This window comes from Lepisosteus oculatus, chromosome 5 (genome assembly GCF_040954835.1).
Source record: "Lepisosteus oculatus isolate fLepOcu1 chromosome 5, fLepOcu1.hap2, whole genome shotgun sequence".
NCBI lineage: Eukaryota > Metazoa > Chordata > Actinopteri > Semionotiformes > Lepisosteidae > Lepisosteus > Lepisosteus oculatus.
In genome coordinates, this window is record NC_090700.1 from 36,490,981 (window position 1) to 36,508,943 (window position 17,963).

The 17,963-nt window shown below is 40.9% G+C and overlaps 2 protein-coding genes across 3 annotated transcripts in view; one reads left to right on the forward strand and one right to left on the reverse strand.

Annotated features, from left to right (window-relative positions):
* Nucleotides 1-10,158: 10,158 nt before the first annotated feature.
* g0s2 (G0/G1 switch 2) lies at nt 10,159-11,495 on the reverse strand. Its single transcript, XM_015342425.2, has 2 exons — nt 11,387-11,495; nt 10,159-10,955 (listed from the first exon to the last, which is right to left on the reverse strand). The coding sequence occupies exon 2, from the start codon at nt 10,933-10,935 to the stop codon at nt 10,600-10,602; it is 336 nt and encodes a 111-aa protein (XP_015197911.1). The 5' UTR covers nt 10,936-10,955; nt 11,387-11,495; the 3' UTR covers nt 10,159-10,599.
* Nucleotides 11,496-17,854: 6,359 nt separating this feature from the next.
* lamb3 (laminin subunit beta 3) overlaps nt 17,855-17,963 on the forward strand; it is a 31,378-nt gene continuing 31,269 nt past the window's right edge. For both annotated transcript variants that reach the window (XM_015342750.2, XM_015342751.2), the window contains exon 1: nt 17,855-17,910. The gene's annotated coding sequence lies outside the window, so the exon portion shown is untranslated. The remainder of the gene's footprint in view (nt 17,911-17,963) is intronic.

Sequence of the window (17,963 nt, forward strand, 5' to 3'; positions counted from 1 at the left end):
CACCTCAGGAGCAGGAGTAATGCTAAAAGCTGTGCCACAAGAAATTTGTCAACAAGCTGTAATCTTAGTGACCAAAGCCATGTAGTATTCCTGGTATCCACAAGAGAGCACCAAAGAACTGTTAATTTATCCTAACCCTCCCACCTTTGAAGCAGGCTTTCGACCTGAGTACATGTCAAGAGCTAGGGAAAAAAATGATATAACAAACACTTGAGGAACACGACGTGCAACTCAGAACTCCACTATGAAATGCAAATGAACCTGTATTTACTGGTGATGTATGCGTTGGGTTGCAATAGGTCACAGAGCTGCATTTTTATTCCTTTATTTGAAGAAGCAAATGTAATTCTACAAATCTGCATACTCAAGGTCACTGTGGAGTATTTTGAATTAAACAACACAAAGCTGGGACTGTTCAGTTTCCATGCCACGGCTAGCTGTCACAAGCTCACCCCTGAAAGTCTGTTGGTAATCCATTGCATTATTTTAATTGGAATAAGCTTCCTGTGTGCTGAGATAGACAGACAGATTTGGTGTGACCCACTGTTCACTGCTCTGTGATCAGCAGGCATTCGATTTTGCAGTTGATGTTGTCCATTTCCTTTGTGCAAATCTGGAGCTGACCTGTGTATAACCCTCAAAAAGAGTGCTTCTAGGGACAACAGGCGATGGTCAGTGAGAGGACAACGGGTCTCATTTTCAAGGCCTTTGACTTATACATGAACCAGCTGCTGTAGACAGCAGAAATAAACATAGTGTTGGCCTGTTTTCTTCTTAAAGAAATCTCTTTCTGGATTCTGTGTACTCTATTCCCAGTAACATAGGTGGTCTAATTATTTAATTAACTGCCTAATTGGAATACTACCAATCAGGTCCTGAGGTGTTCAATAGGTAATTGTGCATTTAATGAAGGTTTCGAGTAATTGACTGTAAAAGACCTTACAAATACCCTATACATGTGTGATATAATTCATTAAGAAAATAATTAGGTTAATTGTTTAATAGAATATTTAGGTTGGAAGAAAATTCTGAATACTCAGGCTAGAGGTATTTTACTATGACATCTGAATACTATGCTATTCCAAGTCTTTGCTCCAGCTTATCCTTAATTAATTAGTGATCTGCGTCACTGGGATTAGATAAGCAATTAAGGATCAGTTCAGTGTGTACCTACCATCCAGGGCTAACAAAACTACTTTTGAAGAGTTCAGTTGCACTGCTTTTCCCTGCTTTGTCTCTCTGATGGTGACTAGAAACAGTGCTATGTTTACACTGTTAGGAGGCTCTGCTGGATCGTTTAAGTCTGATCCATTTTTTAAAGACCCTGCATAGCATTCCTAACATTTATTTTCTTTCATTTAAAATAAACATTATGGATTTTCTGCTTAAAATCTCTTTTCGAATATCCCCAGTGGTTTCTTATGTAAAAGTGGGATGTGGATTGTGGAGGTAGGACATTCTGCTGGGACACTATTGTCCAAGTCCTTAAAAACTGCTTTTCTTTCTCTCTGCTTCTGTAGTTCTGAATCTCTCCCCATTGTTTGTGCTCAACCCTATAGCTGGACTCAACCACTGTGGAGATGACACTTGGTAAGAATGTTTTAATTCAGAATACGTAATCCTTGCTGTACTTATACACATGTTCTATAATACTGTTGACTTAATAATGAACAGTTCACTTATTTCCATCAGATTATTAACCTTTCTTGGGTGATCTATAATGTATTAACACTTTAATATACTGTATGTTAGGGCACTGTACCATTATAGTAAATTGTTGATATGAAGGTCTAAGCCACAGACAGTAAATAATACAATTATAAATGCATCAGTAATGTGCGCTTAACATGATAAGCCAGAAAAAGTCTTCCTTCCAGCTGCCAGTGAAGCTACACATACACACTCTTCAATAAACCTCATTTAAGCTTATGCAATGCTGTTTATCTAGTTGCTGGCTGCTTTCCACTGCCCTGTTGTCGAGTGGGTTGCTCTGCTGTGAGCAGAAAAGGGAGGCAAGGGGAACTGTTTTGTTGTAGACTGCTCAACAACAAAGTACTTAACAAGTTTTCGACTTGAGGGAGGCACATGACACAGAGTAAGATAGTGCTTCTCAAAGCAAGGTCAAGGCATCATTGAACAATGTTATAAGGTGATAATTACCATCTCTATATGGATCGTATATTATGAAATATGCTCTGATTATGGACTAGATCTTCCCTGCAGTGAAGGAGAGGTAACGCATGTATTAGATGGTGCACATTACTTGAGGGATAAGAGACTAGGGAATTGTTATAGTTACTTAGAGCAGAGCAAAATGTTGGTAGCATTGTAGTTGGGTAAATTAGCTCCTAGTACTGTATAATATACATATTATATTGAGAATGTCAATTTTCTTTGCCAGTTCTAGGCAGGTTTTGGCTGCATGGAGTTCTTTTCCTAGCCTGAGAGTCCATAAGAAGTGAGACTGTGAGGGGGTGGAGTGATGATGCACCACTTCAACAGTTTTCAGCATGCAGTGCAATGTGTCCATGTTGCATAATTAAGGTTCCAACAAGAAAACGCCTTTTTGTCCTTCTTACTTGTTTTGGTTGCTAATAGTTAATTGATCAAAGGATCTCATCCAACAATTTCTGAAAGGAAGCCAGGATATTGGCTTCAACGGCATGGCTCCTCAGCTTGTTCCGCGCTCCCACAGCTCTCTGTGTAAAGTAGAGACTTTTGTTTTCAGTCTTAAATGCACTTCCTCTTTGTTTGCATTTGTGACCTCCAGTTGCTATGCAAGGGGAACAAGGCTTTGAGTGCTCTGTATAGGAGCAGTCTGTTATAGAGTGTGAAGCAAACCCCAAGGCCACAGCACTGACCGCTCTGTACCAGAGTCTTGTGGGTTAACTCTTTCACAAAGCAGCTGGAAATCAGAGCTTACTGTATGTTTCAGGTGCTGGTCCCTCACTGAGTTCATGTCTGCCTGAGTTCATGTCTGCATCTGCCCCATTTGCCGGATGTAGAGATGATGCTGGCAGCAGCACCGGTTCTTGTCTGAAACCCCACTATCACCAGTCCAGACCCCCATCCGTGCTGAATTGTTCTGAAATTCTGACCGGAATAACATTCACACAGTACATTTTGTCTTACTTCTGTCCACTCATAAAGCTCTCTCCCTCTGTGGTTTAGCTCAGTTTGTTCCACACTACAACTTTTCTTTCTATTCCAGAGGAAAATGAATGCAAAGTGGGTGGCACACTGGCACAGTGGTTAGCATTGCTGCCTCACAGCGCAGGGGTCCTGGATTCAATTCCTGGGGTGCTATCTGAGTGTCAGGATAATTGGGTTCTGGGAAAAATTTTACCCTGGTGTGAGTGTGTGTGTGTTTGTGTCTGTGTGTCTGGCCTGCAATGGACTGGCATCCCATCTGGGATGTATCCTGCTTTGAGACCATTGCTTATCGTGAAGGGCTCCAGCTTTTCCACAACACTGAATTCGAAAAAAGATGGATGGATACAAAATGGATGGATGAACACAAAGTAAAACTGTCATGTTAATCCGTCCCTCCTTCAATGTTGTATGACTTAATAAGTAGTTGGGTATTAATCATTTTAAGAATATGTTGATTGTCGTTTATATAGCGTCTTTCATCCCACAGGGATCCCAAAATGCTTTACGTGTGAGAGAGGACCCCCTTATTCCACCACGACAGTGCTGCCCCCACCTGGATATTGCACGGTAACCATGCATACAGTAGGTGGCAGATCATGTGGAGAAATGAGAAATTCTCAATAATAATACCATGGTCATGCCCTTTCAAACTGCATTTAAATTAGTTCTGTAACAGAAGCGACCTACACTGTAATATGTTTAACCACAGGAGCAGGACTTTGGACTCTCCTGGATTATAGCTTCTTAATGCCTAGTGTGATGTTTATTACAGTACTAATCAGGTGGAGAAAGTATCTGCAATCTTTAACTTCACACATTTTTGTAAGTCCCCTAATCCAATGAGAAAAATGTACACTGTGTTATCTCCAGCCTGTTTAACTTGGTCTTTATCAGGTTCAGGAGGAATGGCAACACATTGTTTTCATAACTTTATTACTGCTGTTGAGTCTGTACTACACATCAACATCTTTCCACTGATTTCTAATTATTTACTTTTCTTTGTTTAAAAAAAACTCATGAAGCCTGACTCTGACCCTTGGACTTCCGGTTCCAATTCAGCCCAGCCTGTCTACACTTTGGCCACAACAAATACTTTTATTCACAATCTGAAGAGGTTTCACAGAACGGGAGACTCTTCATACTGTGCTTTGAGCTGGCTGCACTTTTAACACCGCAACATTCTAAAGGATGATTAATACGTCTAGTGCAGAGATCAGAACACAAACTGATATTGGCTGTTCCACGATTCTACACCAATACGCTTAACTTGAGGAAATCTAAATCAGGAACATATAAAAATAAGGCAAATGATTCCTCCTACGCTGATGATATTGCTGGGGGAAATAGCAGTAACCTAATTCTAACAACGCAGCTAGCATTTCCTGACAGCTAGGCATGCTTGTTCCTGAAATTGAGCAAGAACGTTTATGCCGTTATTGTAGCAATAATCATGTGTCTGATGACGCTTTCCGAAACACCACAGAAAGTCTATCAGTATGACGAACATTTGTATTTCAGCAACTGAACAGGAATTTTTCTGTTCTTTTGGAATGAAATGTTAGATTACTTATTATTATGTCTAAAATTACAGAAGAGTGTACGTGGATACAGGTCTTTTAAGTCCAGCTTACATATACTGCAAAGATGAACCTTTAACGTATATTCTTTAAGCAAAGATGGTTTGATCTGACCATCACTTCATTTAATGGTTTAAGCCTGACATATTTAAAAACAAGTAAAGGTTTATTCCAAACTGAAAAGAGAACTTGTTCCTTTGCAGCCCACTCATGCTGATGCAGCTACCTACAGTACCTGAATATTCAAAAACAAGAAGTGTTTGTCTTTAATCAAACCAGAAACAGACTGAATCAGTTATATTGGGTACAAAAAGAGTGTTGTCGAAATACCTTTGTACCTCACATCAGCATTTTGCCTATTATACTTATAATTAATTCACCTTGGCTTCTATTGGCACTTGCAGAATGAGATTACGCTGTTTTTTTTTTTGTTGTGCTGACTGTTTTAACTTTGTTGCAATAGATCTACAACCTTATGGGAGCTGTGTTTTGTTTACTACATCTGAAATATCTGGAAAGCTGGTGAAAGTTTTCATTCAACATCCCTGCTGGATCGAGACTCTGAAACAGTTTCTCCACAGAAGCTGTAATGGGTCCCTGATCGGATGCCAGCGAAGAAAAAAGACTATTTTTGTATCAACTTGCTGATTGTTGATGATGCTACTATTGGATGAGCTAGAATTCCTCCAGTGGGAGTTTTTGTTTTTCCTCAGGTGGAAGTAGGCAGAAGGTTTTCCGGACCCAGAATAAGGCAAAAGGTTAGGCAAGCACAAAACAGCTCCAGTATTAGAAGCCCGTCTTTTACTGTGTATGGGGGTAACTCTGGCTGGTGGGGTGAGAGTCTCCCAGCTGTGACTCTTTCAAAGAAAACATCCCTCCATAGATAGGGTGGGAGGACTAATACCACTATACAGCAAAGCCTGCAACATCAATAATACTACTTCCAAAAGATCCAGCTTTAAGTCACTCTCTCCATGTCTGTCACTCTCACTGTCTGTTTCTGCTGGAGGCTTTTACAAACGTCTTAATTTATTCAGCTACATTTTGATGCACGTACTGCAAGGGTTCCCAGTCCTGGACAGGCTGTGTGTCTACAGGTTGTCTGTCCAGCTGGGCTTGTAACAACATGAACCAGCTTGTTATGGGCTCAATTGGACCAGTTATCTTCTTATTCCAGCTTTTCAGGTCCTGCTGTTTTAAATAGACATAGAAAATCTGTGACACATTGGCCCTCCAGAACCAAGACAGGACACTCCTGATCTTTCGGATCTTAATATGTGATACACCAAGCCATATCTGATTTTTCAAATGAGATCTAATTGATGTTTTCAAATATCTAGAAGGAAGATCAGGCAAGAGGCAGTTCCAGGATTCTACATCAATGTAATCTACATAAAGAAATAAAAACGTGAGGCATGAAAGGTGGATCATCTCAAGTGATCCAAAGCACATGCATGTTTGTCTAGTCCTATGCCAATGTCAGGTAGCCACTCATCCTCCAAGAAGCTGATGAAGAGGGATGCCCAGCTTCCATCTTCCTTGAGACCACAGAGGGAATGAGCCCCAGATCCTAGCAATAGTAGCTCCATGCTTAATCCATCTGAAACTCTCAATCCACAAGCACGTGTGAGGCTTCTTGGCATTATTTAATTTATAGAAAAGAGACGAGCTACAGGTGCACTGTAACACACGGATTCGCTATGCATTGTGTTTGCCTAGTTCTGCCACATGCTTTCATGCCTATTTTTGATTCTGAACCTGCCACAGTGTTACTTTAAATAACTCAGTAATTAGAATGCCACAGCCTGTCCTTGACACCTCCTTTGCACCCTGTTTGCTGTTTTTCTCAGTTAAATGTGCACGTCCAGCCATTCACATTCAGTGTCCCTGAGAGGCAGCCTGTCTTCCAACCTGGGGTGTAATTGATTAATAATATATTGGTTACTGATGGTAACGGATTAATGGTGTAGCTCCTATGGCGACTCCCATAAGGCCTGACCAGTAATAAAGCACTTACACAAAAAGCACAGGTTGAGCTCTATGGCCCAGAAATGACTGATTCAAATCACATCACTGGCTGCCCATGACTTCTTCAGACAGTACAGAGCAATTGTCAAACTGTTGTCAGGAGAAGGTTGGGCAATAGAAGGTCATGGCCTTCATTACTTTCAGAAAAAGAGTGATCATCCTGAATTATTGGTGCCTGCAGCCTTCCATAAATAACAGGCCCTCAATATTCCTGTGTAGTACAAAAGCTATACTTAAAAAACACAAAGAGTTAAGTTTTAAAGACCTGAGTATTCCAAACTGGGTAGAAATATTATAAAGAATTAATGCTTCAAAGTTTTTAATGGCATTTAGAATGAAAGTTCGGGAGGGATGACAGCAGCCAAGTTTAATTTGTGAGGTTTCCTCAGTGACTTTCACTTTTCCTGCAGTCTTCCAAAACATTTAGAACTATTGGTCCATTGTAAATATTTTAAAAGATACAGAAGCAAAAATATCAAATATACTAACCACAATTTTCAAAATAATGATACAAAGCTCAGCTTTGAGCACAGGTCTAATAATGCAAATTCTGATTTGCACTTTTCTGAGAAGAGATTTTCGGAGCTTCGTTCTGGAGCTTTAAGGTTGCTGGCAAACCCAGACTGAGCAGCTGTCAAATTCCTCAATGTCTGTGAGTCAGCTAATAGCAGCCTGGGCACAATTCCTGTCATCTTCCAAACAAGGGGGCTCAGGCTGACCAAACGTTGGCAAAGTGACCTCCAAATCAGTTTTAGACAAGATGTTACTGTGACTAAAAAAGAGGCCCTGCTTCAAAAGATGTCTAAACAAATCATGGTGAGCGTGATTTTCTACCAGACCTGTTACAAAAACATTGCCACAATGAAATTCGTCTACCTTTTATATATCATAGTCAAATGTAGATAAGAGTTTAAGTGTCTGTCAAAAAGCACTAATGTAGTTAGGCATGCTGTTTGGTAAGACTGACTGATCTAACAGCTGAGTCTCAGTGACCCCAGGCATGAGGACAAATCTTTTTTCAAGACAATCAGAAGGTCAGACTCAGGGTTTTGCAGCAGGCTGTCCAGTGCCCTGAAAATGAAATACAACAGCGGGTAAAAAGAGGATACAATTCTGAAACAGACAACGTGGGTGGGGGAGCTGTGCTTGGAAGCTCATTCTTTCAACAATTTCTTCATAAAACTGTAAAACAATGGTTAAAGTTTTCAAATTTCAGGTTTATTGTCATATGTACCTGAGTACAATGAAATGCTTTCTTGCCTGTTTCTTCACGTGACAAATGACATAACAATGACATATCAAATGAAATGGCACATTATATCAAAATAAATCATGAACATCACAAAACAATGACATCACAAACTGTTGGAGGCAGGAACATTTTAGCAGCTATAATCTTCAGCAGCATTCAGATCGCGCTGGTGTGCAAAATCAAGTAGTGCCAGTATTTTGAGGCTGGTTGAAAAACCAAGGGGTATAAGTGGGGGCAGCAGGATTTAAGAGGTGGAGTTTAGGAGTCTTATGGCTGTGGAGTAGAAGCTTTCTTTGAACCTAGAGTTTCAGGCTTTTATACTCCTTAATCTTCTCCCAGAAGGAAGGGGAGAAAAGTGCTGCTCAGGGTGGGTTTGATCCTTGATTATATTATTTGTCGCTCTGAGGCAGCGGGTGGTGTAGCTATTGTGATGAAGGGGAGTTCTGTACCAGGGATCACCTGGGCTGTCTGCGTCACCCTTTCTAGTTTAAGAAAACTGTATGGCCATTGAATGAACTTTACGACAAGGGCATCAGCTCAGAAATGTAGAAGGTGCATGTGCTTGCAATATCATCACTTCATTTTGATCATTTCCCATTATTCCCCTGTACTACAGTTAGCAGCTCTGTAGTACCATTGATTTCTCTGGAGCATCAGCTCTTTTTCAAGGTCGTTCCCAGAGGATAAACATGAGAAGAATTCAAATCTCCGATTACAGAATCACCCTCTTTGGTCCTTGAGACCTAACAGACTCTAAAACCCGATGTGAGTTTTTCTTTTTGTATCAATGCTGTTTTTATCCCCCGGGACAAAGTATATCACCAACAAAGTCAAAAAAAGAAACATTTCCCATGATTCACATTCTTTCAAACGAATACAAATGTCTGTCCACAAGGAGATACACCCTCTCTACCTCTCCTCTCTACCGGTTGTCAAAGCATCTTTCAAGGAGCAGCACCAGCTCGGCTGGGAGATGCTGCTAAGCCAGTCTAATTAAACTGCTGACAGCTGGTTTCGCTTAATTGAATGAAATGAAGACCAGCAGACAGGACTAGGACTAGGATTGGACACTCATGAACTACAAGGTTTGTTTTAAAAATGGCTTTCCTCCAAACACGTAGTTGTTTACCATTTTCTGAATTTATCAACATTAACGTACAAACCGATAAAAAATGTAGGTTTAAGACTCTGACATATCAAATTGAAAATTATATCCACCCACAAAATCACAAATTGCACACATGGAAGGTCCTCAGTTTGCACCCTAGTTTGCAGTGGGACTGAAACTCTTTTGTCTGATGGAATAATTTCTGCCTGCTACTGGATGTGTAATTTGCAGTTGGTGTGGCGGTCTTTTTGCTGTAATCTAGACCAGTGTTTTCCATTCCTGGTCCTGAGACAATGCACTGAAGTGCAATTCCTTGAGTGAAACAATACCCTACTTCATCAATACAAAGTTCCTAAAAACTGTCCAGTGTTTGAAACACTCAGCTGATGCTACAGTCTTCTTCTGCCTGTTTATAGAGCTATATTAACCCTTAAAAGCAGGCAAAAGGAGGAAAGAAGGATTCAGAAGAAAAGTTTGAGTTGCCTTTTTTCTGGAACTGATCATTCCTCACACCAGTGAAATGCAATTCGTCTTGCAGCCAGTGGGGTGTCCAGAAACTGCACGCTTGAAGGCAACTATCCTGCTTTATCTTTTTACTCCATTAGGGGGTCCCCTTTTCCTCCAGGGTCTTAAAACATTATACTGGGTTATAATAATCCGAGCATTAGGAGAAAGAATACATGAAGTATTGACAAATAAAGGCTTGGCTGCGATGAGGTCCGCATGACACAGTTTACTAGCGATTGCTCAAAATGCATTTTAAGAAAAATATCTTTCTTCTGAAAAATGTTTGAAAGTAATGCTTTCCGAAAATGTCTAAATCAAAATACTAAAAAAAACACATCATCTTTAATAAGACTTACTTAAGTGCGATAAAACATTTTCAGCAACACAAAAAGGCGCATCTTTTCTCCAGACTGCTAATGGCATTGGTACAAGACAGCAGGAAAACATGTGTGAAAGTGTTGCATTAGTTCTCTAAAGTCCACGTTTTCATGAATATTTTAACTGAACAAAAATATCACTCTTTTGAGTCGCAATTTTAAATAAAAAATATGCATTTATTATTGTGCAAAACAAGAATATACAAATACAGCATATGAAATAATATATATTTCTCTTTCGGTATAAAAATCTTCATCTGAATAGGTAACACGTGTACCGACGTGTGTCACAAAGGCCATGAAATCATGGCAACTCAACTCTTATGCACATTGCTGCACAGCAGCGACAGTTCGATAATAAAGTGGTCTTTGATTTGGGCTGAGCTGGGCGTATCTTATTTCTGTTCATTCATGAAACATGAGCTAGAACTCTCATGGGGCTATCAGATACCCAAATCGACCTTTCAGTTCAGTCTTCATTGCAGTTCGGGGGAGGTCAGGAGAACTTGAAAGATTCAGCTTATGTAGTGCGTTTACATATTGTGCATCGCGGGCGGTATGGCAGTAGTAATGAAGTTCGTTGCTAACAGCGAGTCTTTAGGAGGCGTGCAACCGGTTGGCAGCGTTCCTCTGTCCGGTGATCACTTGCCGCTTGGGTTTCACCACTCGGTCGTTCTCCGAGGTGGCGATCTCTTCCATCTCCCGTCTCTCCTCTGCCTCCAGCGCCCGGCGTTCCCGTTCAGCCAGGCGCTGGATCTCTTCGTCCACGCCCGCGTCCGACGAGAACGGCTGGCACACCGTCTCCACCAGCCCAATCACCACCCCGAAGAAGGCCAGCACGCTGCCCACCAGGTACACCCTGACCATCTTCCGGCTGGGCTTCTGGCTCAGCATCTCTTTGGCAAAGGGAATCAGCTCTTGCATGGTCTCCATGAGGCGATGGCGCGGCTCACCTGCAGAAGCAGAGAAGAGGGGGAGATTTCATTAGACAAGCAGAGAAAGCAGAATTTAAAAAGTGCCATGGCTTCTATACAACTGTATAGACGCAATGCCAATTACTCGACGTGCACACCGAGTAAATCACATGTTACACAATAAACACTGAGCTTCTTATAATATTCTAGAAGAATCAATGGGCACCAGGCTGCTGCACAGAGCGCGTTAAGTGCCAGGCATTTCTCCCACCATCGCCGTGAAAAAACATTCGTATTTGACTTCGGAGGTGGAAACAATCACTTTAAAAGCTCGTGGAAACGGCAGTACTCTCATTCAATGATTCAATGAAACCTACAAAGCTACAAGCCCAATATGACTGCCGTACTAAAAAATAAACGGAACATAACGAATCTTTCTCTGAACAGGCGATGCGAAAATTCTTACTTACCAAATCAGTTATTTTCTTGCTATAATTCCTGGATCCTTAAATGTCCTTCTCGTTTCTAGTATTATCGCTGGCAACGATGATTAATAAAACCGAGAGACGAGCTTCTCACATTTAAAGCGCTGGAGATCTCCAGCCACTCCCACTGAGTAGGCTGCTCTCAATTATTCATGAGTTGGGCGGTGTATGGACTGGCCATGCAATGTTCACGCAGTTTGCATGAGCCGGTTTCAGTGACATTTCGCTGGACACGGAGAGTTCAAGTTATCTCTTTCTGGTTGGACAGTGCATTGAAAACAGACCCCCCCACTTTACCGCCACAGCCTCAGCCCCTGTTCCACAACAGCACCTTCTGCAAGATCTTCAACAGCAAGGGGCTGTATGCACACGTGTAGCTGCTCACGTACTCACTCCTCGGGAAAGCCTGGCCGTAGAAAACAAAGGAATCCCCGAGCTGTTACGATGTTTTAAAATACATTTTAAAATAAGGAACATCGTTCTGAGTGTGTGTAATAATAGGTCTGTAATCTTATTGTAAGTGCAGTGTTCGGATATTTATGTCAATTTCCAAACCAAAAATTGTTAAACGCGGCCAAACAAAAAAAAAGTATAGATCTGGAATCATTTGGCATGCATTACGCTTTCCGTGGTCAAAACATATTGATATTTGTCTTAGTGGTTAATATAGTGCCCTACGATTTGTGGCAATACATTTTGTTTCAAAGCGTGCAGCTACTGCGAAGTGGTGGAAACAGGCGCTTATCTCTCGCGTTATTCTAACTCGTGCTATAATAAACTGCTCTTTTACCTGTTTGTGCACTGTGAAATCATTGTGCAGTGTAATTCACACATCAATCAATAAACTGAATTAATTGGGAGCTTTCGCAGGCAAAGAGAGTCTTGTAACAATTTCTTTTCTCTAACCTTGTGCGGTCAAATGCTAGTTTGGAGCTGCGCCAGCGTGAGAGCAGTCAATGAACATTTTGTGTTTTTTTTTTCCATTTTTACCCCGAAAGCGTATGTGTTCCACCAAGATACAGATCAAGTGTTTTTGTGGGTTGATGTTCATCTACAGTCTCGTTACATTGTGTTTTCTGGTTATCATAGCGTCTTAAAGACAAATGGAGCAGGGGTGCGTACGTTTCACAAAGAATGGAAAAAAGAACAGTGTTTATCAGCGGTTATTACGTTTTCAGTTGTTGCGACCTGTTTCAAATCTAAGCTCGTGTGAAAACACCAGTGGAGTGAAGTGGGAAACCAGATGATGTAACCCCCACAGGTTTCTCTGTTCGTACACAATAGCACACACACACACATCTTACAGATTTGTTATTCTTGTGTTTTTCTTGTGTGTCTCGGTTACTCCCTTATACAAAGTGCTGTTTAATTCCCCTGCTTGTACACAAGCCAGTCTAAACCGCTCTGTATCCTTCTTTCTTATTATAACGAAATATATGGCAACAGGTGTGCGCTCGTCTATTTATAGGCTAAAGGCTAGCCATTAACAGTAAAACAAGGTCTTCCCCAATCGTTGCTGCACGTACTCGGCTTACTAGTCTCAACCGTCTCTTTTGAGGTTTATAAAGAAAAAAAGTATTTGTTCACCAACCAGTTACACAGACGAAAGAGACATTTAAGGAAATTAAGTGTTTCACTTAAGAAAGGCCACATTTTTATCTGTTCTTTAACTGTATAGCAACTCGTTACTTTGTACAAACATTATTTTTTTGTTTGTTTTTCCTGCAATTACTCTGGTACAGCATGTAACATGCATAGCAGAAATTCCATTTCGTCTGTTAGTCTGTTTTTTTTTTTTAAAAAAAGTGAATCGCGGAGGACGTGGTCAGCCTGTTGCACCGCTAGTTCTGTACATCAAGTACCTCCCCCCAGCTTCCGCAGGACAGGAGCTTCCCGGCGAAATCCGAAGCCCGGTGACGTCACTCGGGCTTTAAACCCGGTGACTCCAGTTGTAAAGACGAGCCGTAAACAAACCCGACACCCTCGACAAGTGGCTCACCTTTCACCCAGTTCGCGTCAAAAAACGTCCCTGTGGATTGTGGCTCATTGACGCAGCATAACAAGACCGTAGTTTAAGTATACACGGGCGGGCAGTACCGTATGAGGCTGCACTTAAAACGTACAGCAGATGGAAACAACTGCTCTTTATTGGGCAGAACGTTTCTTATATTGTACCTGTGTAAACTCTCAGAGCAACCTTTTCCCCGTGTGATTCCTTGGGCAAATAAATGTTTCATGTGATCCATCTATTGGCCTTTCTTTTGCCCGTATTGTACATTTATAGTTTAGGGTTTTCTTTTTCTTCAGGCACTGTACTTTTATTTGGGAAGAAGCAATATCTGAGTCATAAACAGACGTGGTACAAGACGTTTTCTGCCGTCAGGTGACAGTTAATGGACGGTACCTTATGGTCTTTAGCATTGGAGTGTCCAACCTCATCACTTCACCACTGTTTGAATCCTGGCTGGAAAAACCCATACTCGATGACCACTTAACGCTTCTGGAAATAAATACACAATATATCCGGATGGTCTGTTTTATATCAAGGGAAAGAGGAAAAGATCAGTCACCATTCTGGGATTTGGTCTGCTGTGCAGACATTACAACATTTAATCCTTCGCTAATGTTGAAACAACGATAGGGATGGGAGACCAAGAATTATACTCTGTTCAGAAGTTTATTACTATGATGTCAGATTCATTCTATAATATAATTCAAAGTATAGGGGCTGGCTATCTTGATTTAAGTAAGAAACCTTAAGATCCAAAATAACGTATGCTATGATACAATAGGATCCAGGTAACAAATTCAAACGATCTTCTAATCCAGGTCCTTTAATGATCGGTTGGGGATTTTGTTCTTGTAGAGGTTCAAAATCCAGCATCACTCTCTATACCACAAGCACCATACAAGACAGGTGTCTGCAGGATAAATAATTTCCACTTTGCACATAGTGTAGGTCTGCTCACGAAAGATCTATTTAGATAATAAGTCAAAAACATTTCTTTCAATGTTGTTATGATTATCTTATTTCAAATGTGCCATAGAGGCTTGCTTATTTTTATTACCACAGTTTTATAGTTTGGGCAGATTGCTTTGGGGTTAAATTCTAAGAGCTTAGTAGAGACAATTTAAAATATTAACAAAACTGCCAGGAGACCTAGATGTAAACTGGCTGGCACAGCAATTATCTCTGCTGCCTCACATCTTTGGGGTATGTGGTTGGTTACAAAACTGGGGTGTATTCTGTGTCCTCTAGATTTTGTGCTCTCGAATGTGTCCCTGTGTGTGGACATGTGCCCTGTTATCAACTGGCACCCCGGCTTGCACCCTGTGCTTCAAGGACGCTTGTCAGAAAGAAGCAGTTTTCTTCTAATGGCTGGAATATACAGTTTGTTAATACTGCTGTAGAGCTTGTGTATGACCTCATGTGTACCAACATGTCTAGCAATTAGCCATTTGTACAAAATGCTTTAAAAATCAACTTGGACTCTGAATAAAATAAAAGGTAGCTACCCTGCTAAATCTTGAAGATACCCTTCATGATAAAGATTTCTTAAGGTTTGAGGGACCTACTGTATTTAAACAAGGTTTGAGGGAACTATTCAAGCCTCCCATTTTTATGGCTTTCTCTAATTGAAGAAGAGGCGAAGCTCATGCTCAAGGTGTCCCAGAGCTGGTTTCCGCCAGTCTCAAATCCAGCCTGATCCCACATGGGAAATGTGGCTTCATCATTCAAAGCACCCGAAGAGTCAGCCAGTTCATCTGTCCTACCAGCCCATCTGCTCCCTGTTCCATTCACCCCAGCACAAGCCCTTGGCTTGATTACTCATAAACACACTGCAAAACGAGATGGAACTGAGTGCAATAATCAATTACCTCTGTATGGAGAAGCTGATACACTGTGCTCCTCTCAGTTTGGCTCATGTGTTGCATGCTGGCAATCAGTCTTTCGAGAGGGGACACGTATCAGCAGTGATTAAGTAAGACAGCTGGGCAAACCCATTGACCTAGGTTTTATATTGCACCAACTGCATGATGAGATCTGAATCTGCAGCATCAAGTCAAAGACCAAGGCATCGTCCTTCAGTAGTGAAGTAGTAAATTAGATAGCCTTTAGAAAACTGACAGTATTTAACAAGAAAGATGAATATTGTTTTTGTACTAAACACCAGCTGGGAATCTTTTCACCATCTCTACAAGGTCTGAGGGTTTACAGCTTGCCAACGGAAGAGTTGTCCTTGATGCTAGCCAATTCAGCATGATGAAAAGAATGGACAATTCGGTTGACTGTTCTTTGTCTCTGATCACAGTCACACATAGCAAGAACAGAGAAGTAAACACCTCTAGGCATCAAGAAAAACCAAGTGACCTATCATTGCTTTGTCTCTAGTCATGGATATATCCTAGGACTACACAATATGAAATCTAATCAATCAATGCAAAGCCTTCCTTATGATTTGTTGATATGTGTAACTAGTTCAAGCTCAATGACTCTGCGCTACCTTGTGTTGCGTGAGATAAAGAGTGGTTGGCACTGACCCCATAACCACTTCAAGAAGAGATTGTCAGGTGAAGGTCATTACGTCGTGTTCTCCCAGCGTGTGCCGAATAAATCTGCAGCTGCTGTTCATCTCTGTCTGCCATGTGCTAAAGTTTACCACAAAAGAAGTATTAACATCAATAATGTCAAGAACCTAGGCACTGTTCTTAAAAGAGCTTTTCCTATCTACAACAGGCACCACAATTAAAACTGCATTAAGACATTACAGTCAGACCTAGAAAATTTGACATTATTTCTAAATTTGTCCTGTGTACCATAAAATGTCATGATATCTCATGTACAGTATACCAACATTCTGTGACATATAAGGGGTCACGTTTTGAATTGCCTTTTAAAGGTAGGGTGTTTATAAAACACAGAAGCCCAAAATGAGTCAAAAAATGACCTGGAATTCTCCAGCACTTTATTAAGGTACACACACAAGTGTGGGCATAGCAAACAAACCAAAAGCAAACAGGATTGGCTTGCTCTGTCTTGTCAGAGCTCTAACTTCCTAGCTTGTACTGTCTGTGGCTGCACAACTAGGCTACTTACCAGCATATATAGATTTGCTGCCCCGTGTTTTGAACAAGCACAGTAGCTTATCTGGACAGAGCAAACATGGCAGCATGGAAACGAATTGAGCTGCTTCTTTCCAGTTTTCACAAACCTCATCTGGCCAGATGAACCATTGCTCTGCAAAAGCTGGAGTCTGTACAACTCTTTGCAGACCCAGAATTTCACGGTGCAGAATAAAAGATCCTGCTTTTGATGTTCAAATTGGAATTTTGTTCAGTGCCAGCTTTTATTTGGATCAATTGCCTGCTGCTTTTTTCCAACTCACTTAAAGTTGTGTTTCTTATGTGGTTGTTTCAAATTACACAGTTAGCATTTGCTTTAATTCAAACAATTGAGTAGGACATCATATGTTCATTCCTCAGTTCAATTTTTATGGTGAGGGTCACAGCCGTGATGATAAGTGCACTTTATTAATGTAATTATTTGTATGCAGTGCTACGAACCTTGGGTTTTATCCAAGTTAGAAAAATATTAATAGTCTCTTAATGAATTAGTTTGGACATTCTTCATTTGTGGAGGAGGGCAGCTTAGTTTCTAAAACATATAAAATGATGGGATAACGAATTAATTAGAAAAAAAGTTAAATAAACTGTGAATAATTAAGATTAACCCCAGGATGCAGTTAGTGATTCAGCCTAAGACATGTGAGTAAGAAAATTCCCGTGTTGTAGTGGGAAAGTCCCCAGATCAAGGAAATTAAGCAAAGAAATAAGGGAGGTCTTTGAGACAGAGGCAACAATGAAGCTTTTAGAATAAAAACACTTGGACATTCCCTGCATATGACCATGTTAACATTAAGACACCACTGAGAGCCCATAAAGCAGCAGCAGAGCCAATCATTTTATTGACAGCAATCAGATGATTTTCAGTGTCTGTCAGTGCCTGATTTCTTGATGTGGTTCAGTTTTTCCCAGCAGTGTTTTTGTGGTGCAGTCCTATACAGTCCTTTCAAGCTTTCTATATCTTACAATAGTCCAGGTTTGTTTATTTAGTGACATGCTGTGTTGATGTTTGTGCATAAAGTTATTCAACACAATAAATCTCAATTTCCTTCCTCGCTCTACTTTCGAAACATATTTTTATGCAGACAACGCTGTACAGGCAGCCATGATAAATTCTGTAGGCCTGGTTTTCCTCTTGGGTATACTGCTGGCAAATCACGTGTAATATCTTCTTTACTTGAGCTACGTTTGCCCACAGGGAACATACTGTAAAGATGAATGTTTTTTATTAATGTCTGGCCCCTTCCCAAAGACGACTGTGTCCTTGTGGAGTTCAAACAGTGTTGTTCTTTTTTTTTGCCTTTCCTGCAGTGTGGGTGAAAGACACCGTGAGAGTCGGCTCGCTGCAACGTGAACACTTTCTTGTGCACATTGGACAGAATGAGGTGAGGGTGCCTGGCCTTTCTGTACTGCAAGGCAGCTGCAATCATGCTGATAA